Source organism: Gastrolobium bilobum, unplaced genomic scaffold, assembly GCF_033153095.1.
Source record: "Gastrolobium bilobum isolate Gb01-03AN ecotype WA unplaced genomic scaffold, APGP_CSIRO_Gbil_v1 utg8716, whole genome shotgun sequence".
NCBI classification, from domain to species: domain Eukaryota; kingdom Viridiplantae; phylum Streptophyta; class Magnoliopsida; order Fabales; family Fabaceae; genus Gastrolobium; species Gastrolobium bilobum.
In genome coordinates this window covers 21719-35697 of record NW_026897638.1, presented here as the reverse complement: position 1 = coordinate 35697, position 13979 = coordinate 21719, and the positions used below count along the sequence as shown (strand labels likewise).

Here is a 13979-nt window from a genome sequence, read left to right as displayed (position 1 = left end):
GTCTTTAGAGATCAATTTGTTTAAGTGATTCATGCCAATGTGTGCAATTCTTTTGTGCCATAACCATGAATCATTTTCCTTACTAACCAAGCAATTGTCTTCATTTGAAGGCATACCATCTAGATCAATCATGTAGATATTATCCACTCTATAGCCCTTAAACTTGACTTGCCCATCATTTAAACTTTCAATTTTGCAATATTTTGAATCAAAAATAATTTTAAATTTTTTGTTGCATAATTGACTGATGCTTAGCAAGTTATGTCTAAGACCTTCAACAAGTAAAATATTTTCTATACAGGTTGAAGAAGAGTTACCAACTTTCCCAATGCCAAGGATCTTCCCTTTGTTGTTGTCCCCATAGGATACATGTCCATGTTCTTTCCTTGTGATTGAGAGAAATTTGGTGTTGTCTCCTGTCATATGCCTTGAACAGCCACTATCCAATACCCATTTGGATGAAATGCTTCTCAAGTATACCTCAGATTCTGATTCATTGCCATCTTCCATAGTCATGAAGCACATATGTTGTATTTCTTTGCTTACTTTATTTGAAGCTTTAGAATCTTGCAAGAAACATACGTTGGCTTCTTCCTCACTTGAATTATCGGGAGAGCTTGAATCTTCATCCCAAGCTGCATAGGCTTTCTTTTTGAATCCTTTCTTCTCTTTTGATTGTCTTTTCTCATATTTGTCTTTATTTTGGAGATTTGGACAATCGGTTTTGTAGTGACCGGTTTTTCCACATTCGTAGCATGTAATGTTTTGTTTAGGTGATCCTTCATTTTTGTTTTTCCTTTTGATGGAAAGGGAAATCTTCTTCGTGGGTTTCTTCTTTTGAAGAATTTTCCATATTTCTTTACAAAGAAACTCATTTCTTCTTCATCCAATTCATCATCGGATAGATTCTTTTCTTTTTCTTCAGCTTGAAAGATTGAGCTTATTGCTTGGAGAGCCATTCCTTTGCTTTTCTTTTTGGATTGCTCCTTCAAAGTTAGCCTTGTCAGTTCTAATTCATGCTCTTGAAGTTTTCCAAAGAGTGTGGCAATGGACATGGTCTTCAAGTCTTTTGATTCACAAATAGCTGTCACCTTAGGTTGCCAGTCCCTGTTCAAGCTTCTCAAAACTTTCGTAACTAATTGAAAGTTAGTGTATGTAGAACCTAATGCATCTAAATGTGTGATGATATGAGTAAATCTCTTTTGCATACTTTGTATGGTTTCATCATCATTCATTTCAAATAGTTCAAATTCTCTAGTTAATCCTAGAATTTTAGAGACCTTAACCTCACTAGTTCCTTCATGCGTTATTTCTAACACATCCCACATTTCTTTTGCGGTTTTACAGGAAGCTATACGAAAATATTCATCTCTTCCTAAAGCGTTGGTGATTAAGTTTTTAGCTTTAGCATTCCAATTTGCTTCTGTAATTTCTTCCTCTGAAAATTCCTTTACATTCTTTGGAACATTATTGTTGCTCTCATCCTTTTTGGTTAGGACTTTATATCCCTCTTCAACAATGTTCCAAATTCTTAAATCATTTGATTCTAGGAAGATTTGCATTCGACTTTTCTAGTAAGCATAATTTGTACCATTAAAGAAGGGAGGTCTTGAAGTTGAAGTTCCCTCAAGAGGCATATCATTGTTCAAAGAGACCATTACTTCTCTTGAAGCGGTTAAGCCTTTTATACAAGAGTCCAAGCTCTGATACCACTTGTTGGACAAGTGGCCTCAAACTCAAGAGGGGGGTGAATTGAGTTTTAAAAATATTTCTATTAAAATGCCTTACTTTTCTTTTTCAAAGCCAATTTATTTAATTTAAATAATTTACAGTGTGTAGTGACTAAATAACAGAAAAATAGATCAGGTAAATATTTGATGAGATATGAATTTAAATATGCTCAAATGATTAATCAATGCTTATGCAAGAGATAAGGGATAGAGAGATTTGCAAACTTGATATATCCTGGTTCGGTCACTACCACTGTGACCTACGTCCAGACTGAAGTCGCTCGATCAAATCTTTCACTAACGATCAAGCTTCACGGGTGCTTGACAAACCTTTACAAATTCTCAAGACTTCTGTCTCTTGGTAGACTAACAAGGGTTCACTCCCCTTTCCAAGACTTCTGTCTCTTGGCAGACCAACACAAGGGTTCACTCCCTTTTTGATTCAAGAAGTAAGATGAAGGTGATAAAGAGTGGATATGTACTCTCAAAGTACAGATATTACAAATTGAAGAACTAGTAGGTGTATAGCCTAACAACAAAGATAAGCTCAAGTCTATGCAATGATCAAAATGAGTAATATGTGAGCAAAAGCAAGCTAGAATGAGTGATAAAGACTTGGTAAATGATCAATGACCGAATTGTGTGTATTTGAGATGTTAGGGGGGTTTATATAGGCACCCAATTCGAAAACTAGCCGTTTATAGCCGTTTAAAAACAGTAGATATCCGGATATTCATCGAACACATATCCGGATATGTGATTATAGCCGTTTAAACAGTAGATATCCGGATATTCATCGCGCACATATCCGGATATGTGATATCCGGATATTCAGTATCAGATATCCGGAGATTGATATCCGGATATTTCATGGCAGTGACCTTTTTACACATTTTCGAAAATTCCTTTATTTCAATATGGTTTCTATGACTTGTAAAGCATAGGATTGGTTATGGAAATTAACTAGAAAAGTATATTTTATGTAAGTACTCTTTCCAAACCAATTTTGAACGATTTAAACCACTTGATTTGACTTTTCTTAACGGATGTATAAGGCCATGAATATGTAACTATTATAATGCCATGATTCTTTTTTTTGTTGCTTAAGTCATTTGAAAAACCTTTAGATGCATGTTTGACTTGTTAGTTCAAGATTCATTTATGCATATGATGATGTGTATGACTTGAGCTTATGCAATGCTATAATACTATACACTTTTACACATTTTCCTAAGTCCTAGATAAATATACCATTGAGATCTTGGACATGACTTGATGCTTGGCTTGCATGTTTCTTGATTTGATTTCTTTTGGATGTTGCTTCACCTTCAAGCAATCTTCTTTGACTTGTTTGTTATCATCAAAACTATGCTGACGTGGAATCATCAATAGTATCATCGTGGCAGCCACATCATCACTTTGATTCTTCAGTTTTCCCTCATAGTTCTTCTCATTCGCGTTCGTGGTTGTTCTCTTTCCTCGCCGGTAGCCCTTCTCGTCCTCCTTGTTGGGTGTTCATTGCTCCCTCCACCATTTTCTGCTGCACCCATGCTCCACCACCGGTAGGTAGGAATTTTTTGATGTCATTCTGTTACAGTTCGTCAGTGCCGTAATCTATCATGTTTGTCAATTCCCTAATCTATCATGTTATTTAAATTTATTTATGAATTTACTTATTTATTTGCTTTTCTTATTCACTGTTTATTATGAGTGTCATATGGGGTTATGATGATTTTCAATACGAACAATGTACCAAATATTTGTTCTATTTTCCACTCCTGGTGTACAGCATAAGAACTCATATACTAAGACTACAAATTTCGTTTGAAATGGTTTTTTGCCAACTTTCGATAAATGGGCCAGATGAATTTATGAGAAATTGGTAACATACTGACTGATAAAATATAGCGTGTCCTGTCTGTAATTAAAATTTGGATATTATTGAGGCAATGTTAATTGAAATCTTCAAATTTCTGACGTGTTAGTTTTTTTGTATCTTTTCTGATAGCATGGATGAGATCTTTAATAATCATGACACGTTTTTTATGGCAATCTTACTAGTCTTTTTTTTTGTTTTACTTATTGAGATACCTCTCTGACTTGATGTGCTTTTGTTGCAGTGTGTTTTCAAGGGAGAGGCTGATGCTCTCCGGCAAGTATACTGATCGCACAAGTAATATAGAAAGTAAGTAGAGTATCGTCTCCACAGGGATTGTAAACCAAGTACTACAATAACCAGTCCCCTTAAGTTGGAAAACTCGGTTTGTTGTTTGGAAATCGACTTTTAGTAACAATAAGAAATAAAAGTAAAGACTTGTTTTTGAATTTTTATTTAAGAGAAATAAAATAATAATAATGAGAATTGATTTTAAAAATATGAGAAAAATATTGTAGCTAGAGCGCACTCACCTTATGATCCCCACTTCTTACTTTGGATTGATTCACAATATTTATTCATATAATTACTCGGATAAATTATTATCTAAAAATATTTATTAGTTAACCCTCAATTCCTTGCAAGGTTAACCCTTTAATCCCCAATTGGAACCCCAATTCCTTGCAATGTTCCTCATGGTATTAAGCAATGAACGCAATAATTTAAGCATCCGCAATTAAATACACATCTATTCCTAGCATGCATACCAATTGTTGTCCTACCCCCTTTCAAGATCAAAACCCCAATATTCCTATCTAGGGTTCTAACCCTCAAACTATTCCCAACTATCAGATTGATCAGTTCTAATAAAGAAAATAGAAAATACGCACAAGGTAGAGACAAAGATAATTATATAAATGAATAAAACTAAATCAATCCATCGTAACAAGGGTTCACATAGGGCTCGTGACCCTAACTACAATAAAAGAAAACTAGCCAAGCATAATCATGGCTAAAAATAATTCAATATTCAAAAGCATAAAATTACAGAGAAATAGATGAAGAAGAAGAACTGTGGAAGAATCCTTCAGAGCTCTGCCGTCGGCCTCCTCTGAAGAAATAGGTCTGAATACTTAATTCTGTCAAAAGGATCCTATTTATAGGACTCTTTTCCTTCTTCCAAAAATACCCCCGAGATAACACGGTACTTTTATCCCGCAACCCGGCACCAGTTGGCGCCGGTTTGGCGCACGTTTGCGCCAACTTACTGCCTCGAATACGAAAAGTCGGACCTGATTGCGTGGACCGGCGCCAGTTGGCGCTACCCTTTGTAGTTTGGGTGCCACTTGGCGCCAACTTCCTTCTAATTTTGGGCGCCTAGTGGCGCCAATTTCATCTTCACTTTGGGTGCCACTTGGCGCCAAGTTCATGTTTGGGCGCCTAGTGGCGCCATGCACAAGTCCTCCGCTGTAGTTTCCGTGATCTGGCGCGAGTCTGCGCCAATTTGGTGCCAGTCCGCGCCATTTCTCTGGCATTTGTACTATGTAACCTTTCCAATCCAGCGCTGGTTTGTGTCAACAGGTTTTTATAATTTTTACTTCTTTTTCCTGTAAAAGCACAACCAATAAGTGAAAAGTATAATTGAGAAGAAAGAATCAATATATTTAGCAAATATGTCATTTAAATTGCTCTCTTATGACTCAATTCTTATCAATTTTAACACAGAAAAACACACTTGCCAGAGGCACATCAGAGGCCAAGATCGAAAAGAACTAGTTGTGGAGCTTGCTCAAATGGAGTAAACTCACTCGTTGACCCATATTGGCATTGTGTCAAAGCAATTACTTTCATTGTAAATAAAGACATATAACACTTTGTATCAGTGAAAGTAATATTTTTTTCTCCCTAAAAGTCATCTGTATTTAACAAACAATGAAAGTAAACATTCCTTTCACTTGTCAAATACTTCAAACGGAGCTTTACGAATACATTAATAAACAAATAAACAATGAAAGTATTTCAATAGACCAGTGATTCTTCGTTATCACTTTATTACTTGAAACGAACGGTATACTTGCCGATTTCGCAACAAGTTTTTGGCAGTTGCAGGGAATTTAGACATTGTTGTCCTCAGCAATAAACTAGAATAAACACTATGAAGCAGGAACGTAACCTTGTGAGAAGAGACACATAAAATTCAAACATAACATTGCATCAAAATAAATAATTTAGAGCAGAAGCTCATGAGAGTACTATGCTAAGCATGAATGATTTTCAGTATTGAGAATTTCAAACAAGACTTTTAAGTTTCAAAAAGGAAATTAGAATATAACTTGAATACCCCTCACTAAGATAAACAATACACTCATCACTCAAGTGTTTGGGGTATAATCACTCAATCCATGAGTGTAATAGCACTACTATAGGCTTGATCTTATTCTCAAATTCCTAAAGATGAGGAGCCTAGATAACATGCAAAAATTGATCAAAAGGTCTTTTTAAGGTTGTAACGTGGCATGGTTTAGGGGTAGGAATATTTGAAAAGTAGCTAATTTTATTGTGTGAGATTGAAACACATTTAATTCAATTCAAGGTTCAGTTAACTCTCAAACAATATTTCACTACTTCTTCATTTTAATTCAAGATTTTTATTCCTTTTTCCACCACCTTTTTCTTTCTTCTTGCTAATAATTTATAGCATAATATTTTTTTCATTTTATTTTATTTTATTTTTTTATTGTTCGTAGCTTTTAGATCTTTATGATTGGATTTTTTTATATTATATATTTTTTTAAATTTTAAATTTTTTATATTTATCTCATTTTATTTTTTTCGGTTTTTTTTATTATTTTTGTAAAAAAAATTGTTCTCTATGATGTACTATTACCATCATGGTTGAATTTGAAATTCCATTAGATTTGGAGGAAGAATTGCTCTACATTGAAAATGCAAAACTTTTTGGGGGTGAATATTCAGAGGATCCTCATGATCAAATAGATAAATTTTTGAATTTCTGCAGTGGCATAAGGATAGACGGAGCTACTGAAGACTCCATTAAGATCCATTGTTTTCCTTCTTTCTGAAAGGTCGAGCTAAAACGTGGTTGAAGTCTCAACCTCGACGAAGCATCACCACATAAAAGGAGATAGAATTCATATTTTTGAGCAAATATTTTCCATCATCCAAAGCCACAAAGACTAAAAAGGAGATCGACTCCTTCACACAAAAAGATGGAGAACATCTATATCAAGCTTGGTGTAGACTTAAGAGATTATGCAGAAAATGCTCAGTTGATGATTGAGAATTTGTTCGCATTTTATATAGCGGTATGTGCCGACTTTCAAGAATAAAATTAGATTTAGCAGATGGAATACCACTTTACACTAGGAGTTTTGATGAAGTTCTTGCGTTGATCGAGAGAGTGGTTTACGCCGAATACCAAGCACTCAAGGACCAGCCAATAGTTAAGCAAGAAACTGAGAAGAAGTCATCTATTCTAGCTCAAGAGAATTATATAGAAAATGTCGCACCTCTTCTCAAGCAACTCACTGAAGACGTTGAGGGAAATTCATACTTGAAGGATCCGGATGTGACAATAGCTACTAAAGAATTCGAAACCGAGGAGGAATCTACTACAGAAGAAGAATCCAAAGTTGAAGAATATTTTAAAGTAAGAGAAGAGCAAGAAGATGGAACATATAAGGAAGAGACCCCCTCACCAATGGTGATTACCCTCCTACATTCTCATGATGAAACACTTGAATTGGAGGAGTATAAAACTGAAGAAGATGCAGACTGTGAGGAGCTAGAGATGATATCTTCAAATGAGGAAGAATGTGAGGAAGCTAATCTTATGAATTCAATTGATGCATGCAACAAAAGAAGCACTAACACCCCTGGCCCCATGGTAGACATACATGTTGAGCAAGCCTTATGTGATGTTGAGACTAATGCGAATCAAGTGTCAATAACCTTATTAGAGAAAATGGGAATAAGGCATATAAGATCTGCAAAGATGACTCTACAATTACCTGATCGCTCTATTCAAGTGTTGGTTAATATTGCTGAAAATGTATTAGTGAAAGCGGGCAACTTTGAGTACAGAGAAAATTTTGCAGTCATTGATATAGACGTGGAACATATTTTTGCTCACCTTCTTGAAGAACCATTCATGGCCACCACAGATGTAGTAGTAGATGAGCTAAAAGATGAGGCAATTCATAAGGTGGATGGAGTCCAAGTAAGTATTCTTGATTTTAAAATTAATTCTTCATCACTTACAATTTTTCCCTCAGATGTACAAGCACAATTTGTTGAAGACAAAGGAAATGGAAGAACAAAGCTCAAGAATCCTCATTTATTAAGAACCAAAAGCAAACCCAAGGTTAAAATAAAGAAATCTAAAAAGATGACTATGACCAAGGAGAAAAAGCCAGCTTTGATTCTTTGCTACAAGCCACCTTGATCATCCGTCAATGTCAGGCTCATGACGTTAAACAAGCGCTAATTGAGTGGCAACCCAATAAGTTTTTCAATTTTTTATTATTTTTGTTCTGTTGGTTAATTTTATTTTTTATTTTTATTTTAGTTTATTAAAAAAAATTAATTTTTTTTAAGAGAGGGTGTATTTTAACGTGGTTGTGAAAATTTCATGTGAGTGAACAATTTGTGAGAAAAGAAAAGTACACCTCATACGCCAAATTGGCGTATCAAACCTCCACATACGAGACCAACTCCGTCCGCGACCCGCACACCAGTTTGGCGTACCAAACGCCAATTCGATGTGCTTTCTGTGCATGGGGATACAGGTTCCTTAAGTGGGTTGGTTACATATTAATTGTTTTATTTTTATTTTTTATTTATTTTTATTTTTATTTTTGAAACCCTCAGACCCCACCCCAACCACCATCTTCGACCAGCACCGGTGAACAGCCTCCCATCTTCGTCCAACCATCACCGCCGGTCACCACCACACACCTCAGCCACACTCCACACGAGCCACCACCGCATAACCTCCCTCTCTTTTCCTCCTTCCAACCACCGGTCACCACCATTCTCCTCCCATCATCTTCCCTCCATATCCCAAATCTACTCCACCTTCAACCTTTCATAATCGCACAACCACCGAGAACCACCGGTGAACCACCAACCTCCACAACCCACAACCATTCTCTCCCTCATCTCCAACCAAGATCCATCTCCCTCACCACCACCCCCCTTCCTCCATAGCCATCTCCTTGCCTTAAAATTTATTTTTATTTTTTTTTAGAACCCAGCCACACCAATCGACCTTTCACCGTCCCTCCTTTTCAAAATCACAGCCCCCATCTTGTTCCTTCCTCAACCGATTCAAGCCTCCACCACCTAACACCATCATCATATCCCCTCCTTACTCACTGCCGGTCCACCATGTCTCCTTCTCCTTCTTCTTTGGACACGCCCAAGAACCCAAACCCAATCGGTCATCAACCTACCAACTGGTCCCCACAGCCAAGCTTCCACCGAAATCCATTCACCGACCCATCAGCCACTCCTTCTTCTTCGGACCACAAGACCCAAGCCTACTATTAATTAACAGGAAGAAAAAGACTATGAAAGGAAAACTGAATATTCATCTTTGAATGAAAATGAAAGGTCGTACAAGAGGTAGTTTATATCAGCAAAGGAAAAGCCAACGGAATGCTAAAAAAGTGCTCAGCTACATGCATGAGCCAGCAAGGCAGTTACAAAACAGAAAAAGAAATAAAGAAATAACAACTAATAGAAATGAAAATACAAATATTAATAGCTCCCCTCAAGATGGAGAGTATATGTTTAATACTCCCATCTTGGACAACAAAACAGCAAACTGAGAAGGGTAGAGAGCTTTAGTAAACAGATCAGCCAATTGTTTGGAGGAAGGTACTGGGAATGTCTTCAAACGACCCTTAAGGATGTGCTCCCGAACAAGGTGACAATCAATCTCAATGTGCTTCGTGCGCTCATGGAAAACCGGATTGGCAGCAAGATGAAGAGCAGAGTTGTTGTCACAAAACAGATGTGCAGGTCCTGGATGAAGAATATGGAGATCCCGAAATAGAGAAAACAACCACAATAACTCACAAGTGACATTAGCCATGGCACGATATTCTGCCTCTGTGGAAGATCGAGACACATTAGATTGCTTCTTAGACTTCCAAGAGATGAGAGAATCACCAATGAGAATACAAAAACCAGAGATGGATCGACGGCTATCCGGGCAAGAAGCCCAATCAGAGTCACAAAATGCATTGAGTTGCATAGGAGAAGAAGAGGAGAAGAAAAGGCCTTGGCCAGCAGTGTGCTTTAAGTACCCAAGTAAGCGGTGAGCTGCTTGAAGATGAGGCAGACGCGGAGAAGCCATAAATTGACTGAGATGATTAACAGCATAGGAAAGATCCGGCCTTGTGATGGTGAGGTAGAGTAGACGTCCAATCAGCCGGCGGTAGATAGAGGGATCAGGCAGAAGCTCACCAGTATTAAGAGAGAGCTTTAAACCAGCGTCCATGGGAGTACTCCTCGGTTTGCAGCCCATGAGACCAGAATCTTTTAAAATCTGTAAGGCATAGTGGCGTTGACAAACTGAGATGCCCTTAGAATTACGAGCAACTTCAAGACCCAAGAAGTATTTCAAACAGCCCAGATTTTTTAATTTGAACCTGCTGTGTAAAAGGGTAGTAACCTGTTGCACCTCAATGGGATTGTTAGAAGTAACAATTATATCATCAACATACACTAAAATAGCAGTAAATGAAGTCTTTGTAGAATGAGTAAACAAAGAATGGTCAGATTGAGACTGAGTAAAACCAAGATGCAGCAAGGTAGAGGAGAACTTGGCAAACCATTGTCGGGATGCCTGCCGAAGACCATATAATGATTTGTGCAGACGACATACAACATTTGGAGGAAGAGAAGAGAGCTTGGAAGAATAACCAGGAGGGAGGTGCATGTAAACCTCCTCAAGCAAGTCTCCGTGAAAAAACGCATTATTAACGTCAAGCTGGACAAGAGTCCAATTATAAGAGGCAGCAAGAGCAAGGATGACCCTTACAGTGGTCAATTTTGCAACAGGGGAGAAAGTGTCCATGAAATCCACACCTTCTTGCTGGGTAAATCCCTTAGCCACCAAGCGGGCTTTATACCTCTCTAAGGAACCATCCGAATTATATTTTACTTTGTAGACCCAACGGCAACCAACAGCATTCATACCAGGAGGTAGAGAAACAACCGACCAAGTTTTGTTTTGTTCAAGAGCCAATAACTCAGATGCCATAGCAGACTGGCATTCGGGTAACTGAGAAGCATCAGAGTAAGAGGAAGGCTCATAATGACCAGAAATGGAATTAACCAAGGCTGTGTGTGAAGGAGACAGCCTATGGTATGAAACAGAACTAGATATAGGATGGCAGGTAGAGGTGGAACAAATATAGTCATCAAGACGGGCAGGGGCAGTGCGGTTACGGTGAGGCCTTAAGGAGGGAGGGGCAGAAACAGGGATGGGAGGGGCTGCAGAAGAAGAAGCAGGTAAATGAAAAAAATCAGCAGGTAAAGGAGTCAAAGGGAACTAATTTTGAAAGGAAAAATTGTTTCGAAAAAGGTAACATCACGGGAAATAAAGGTGGAGTTGGATTGAAGGTCAAGGAGTTTGTAGCCCTTATACCCAGGGGGATAACCAAGAAAAACAGCCGGTAAGGCACGGGGAGAGAATTTATGTCTATGTTTAGGAAGTGTAGAGCCATAGCAGAGACAGCCAAAAACACGGAGGTGGTGATAGGATGGTTGTTTGTGTCAAAGTAGTTCAAATGGGGAGTGAGAAGAAAGTAAAGGAGAGGGGGTCCTGTTTATGAGGTAAGCAGCTGTAAGAACACAGTCCTGCCAATATTGCAGAGGAATATTCGACTGGAAATGTAAGGAGCGAGCAACATTAAGAAGGTGCTGATGCTTTCGTTCAACCACAGAGTTCTGCTGGGGACGGTCAACACAGGAATGAAAGATTTGAATGCCTTTGGAAGAATAAAAAGAAGGCAAAAGAAACTCAAGAGCATTGTCACACCTGATGGATTTAATGGGAAGACCATACTGAGTAAGAATAAGAGTATAAAAGGATGGAAAAATTGAAGAAAAATCAGATTTCCTTCGAAGGAAATAAATCCAGGTAAACCTAGTTGAATCATCAACTAAGGTTAAAAAATACCTAGAACCTTCAACAGAGTGAGTGTTGAAGGGACCCCAAATGTCACAATGCACAAGCATGAAGGGAGAGGCAGAGAGCTTGGGGTCTAACAGAAAGGGAAGGCGTTTCTGTTTGGCTAAGGGACACACAGCACAGTGATGAGAAGCAGGTAAAACACCAGAAAAACCCAAAACATCTTTCATTGAATTTAAAACAGCAACTGATAAATGACCCAAGCGAGAATGCCATAAAACAGGGTCCTTAACAGAAATTGAAGAACATAGGGGAGGAGGAAAATTAACAACAGAAAAACAAGGGGAGGGGGAAACATCTGTTTGGGGAAAAAGAAAATTGCAATCGAGAATGTAAAGGTCACCACATCTCTTAGCAATCCCAATCAGCTTGGCCGTAACACGGTCCTAAAGAAAACAACAAGAATCACAGAAATTAGCCATGATAGAGGAATCACGGGTTAGAGAAGGAATGGAAAGTAAGTTAAATAAAAAGGAAGAAACACACAGAACGTTTAAAAGAGAGAGGGACAGTGCCAATAGCTGAGACAGCATCCGAAGAACCATTTGGAAAAGTGACCAAAGAGGTCGAAGGTGAAAAAGAAACAAAAAGATCAGTGCTCATGCAAACGTGGTGCGTGGCACCAGTATCTAAGACCCAACAAGAACGGGGAAAAGAAAGAGAAGAGTTATCATTGGAGCTAGCAACCGAAGGAGCCACCGAAGGAGAGGCGGAGGACTCGATGACGGAAGGAGCGACGGAGGGGACAGCAGAACTCTGGTGGATGAGGGAAATCAGCTGGTTATATTGAGTGGGGGTAAAGGCTAGAGGTGTGTCGGTGGATGAGGTAACAGGGTTGGTGATAGGATAAGATTTTGAGAGATTTGGGTGAGGGGCCACCGAATGGGTAAAAAGTGCATGAGGAGTAGGATGTAATTGGGATTGTGGTGTATGAGGGAAATGGGCTTGTGGTGTATGAGGGAAATGGGCCGGCGATGAATGTGGGATATAACTGGGCTTTGGGTTCCTGGGCTTGTAACCAGGAGGGAACCCATGAAGCTTAAAACATTTGTCCCTTGTGTGGCCAGAAAAGTTGCAGTATGTGCACAGAGGACGTTGGCGACGCTGAGTCGAAACCGCCATGGCCGCCGGTGAAGAAGAAGCAGGAGCAATAGAACCCAAGAACGGAGTGTCAGGAGCAGGCGGTGCAGCAGAAGAAACGGAGATATGTCGTTGACGCTCTTCCTGAATGACCATGGAAAAGACCTTGGCAAGAGATGGCAAAGGGTCGATCAATAGAATTTGGGCGCGAGCAGCGGAGAAGGAGTCATTGAGCCCAATCAGAAACTGAAGAACATGATCCTGGTCCCGGCGATTGTTCATGTCGCGAAGAGCACCACAAGCACAATGGCCTGAGGACCTTTAACTTGCCATAGTAGCTATTAATGTCAAGAGAACCTTGACACAGAGATGAAATGTGTTGCTTAAGCTGAAAAATCTGAGGACCATTGGCCTGAGCAAAGCGAGTTTTAAATCAGTCCAGACCTCAAAAGCATTAGAAAAATAGAGAAGACTCTCAGAGATATCCTTAGAGACAGAGTTTAAAATCCAAGAGATGACCATGGAATTACATCGATTCCATGAAGAAAAAAGGAGATCTGAAGAAGGTGGTCGAGGTAAGGAACCATCAACAAAAATTAACTTGTTCTTGGCAGTAAGGGCCAAAAGCATGGCACGATTCCAAGAATTGTAGTTGGATCCAGAAAGGGGTGTGACCACAAGGATCAGACCAGGGTGGTCCCCTCCCTGTAAGGAATAAGGACTGGTAGTGTCCTCCATGGAAGGAGACTGACCAGAAGAAGAATCTGAGGGACGAGCAGCGGTAGTGTTGCCACGAGCCATGGAAAAGGCAAGGGCTACACGAAAACTTCTGATACCATATTAATTAACAGGAAGAAAAAGACTATGAAAGGAAAACTGAATATTCATCTTTGATTGAAAATGAAAGGTCGTACAAGAGGTAGTTTATATCAGCAAAGGAAAAGCCAACAGAATGCTAAAAAAGTGCTCAGCCACATGCATGAGCCAGCAAGGCAGTTACAAAACAGAAAAAGAAATAAAGAAATAACAACTAATAGAAATGAAAATACAAATATTAATACCTACACCC

At 38.8% G+C, this 13979-nt stretch overlaps 1 protein-coding gene across 1 annotated transcript; it reads right to left on the bottom strand.

The window, feature by feature from the left end:
- Positions 1-13231: 13231 nt before the first annotated feature.
- LOC133308918 (uncharacterized) lies at positions 13232-13711 on the bottom strand. The gene has a single exon (XM_061509654.1). It carries the CDS (start codon positions 13709-13711, stop codon positions 13232-13234), a length of 480 nt encoding a protein of 159 aa, XP_061365638.1.
- Between the last annotated feature and the right edge of the window lie 268 nt (positions 13712-13979).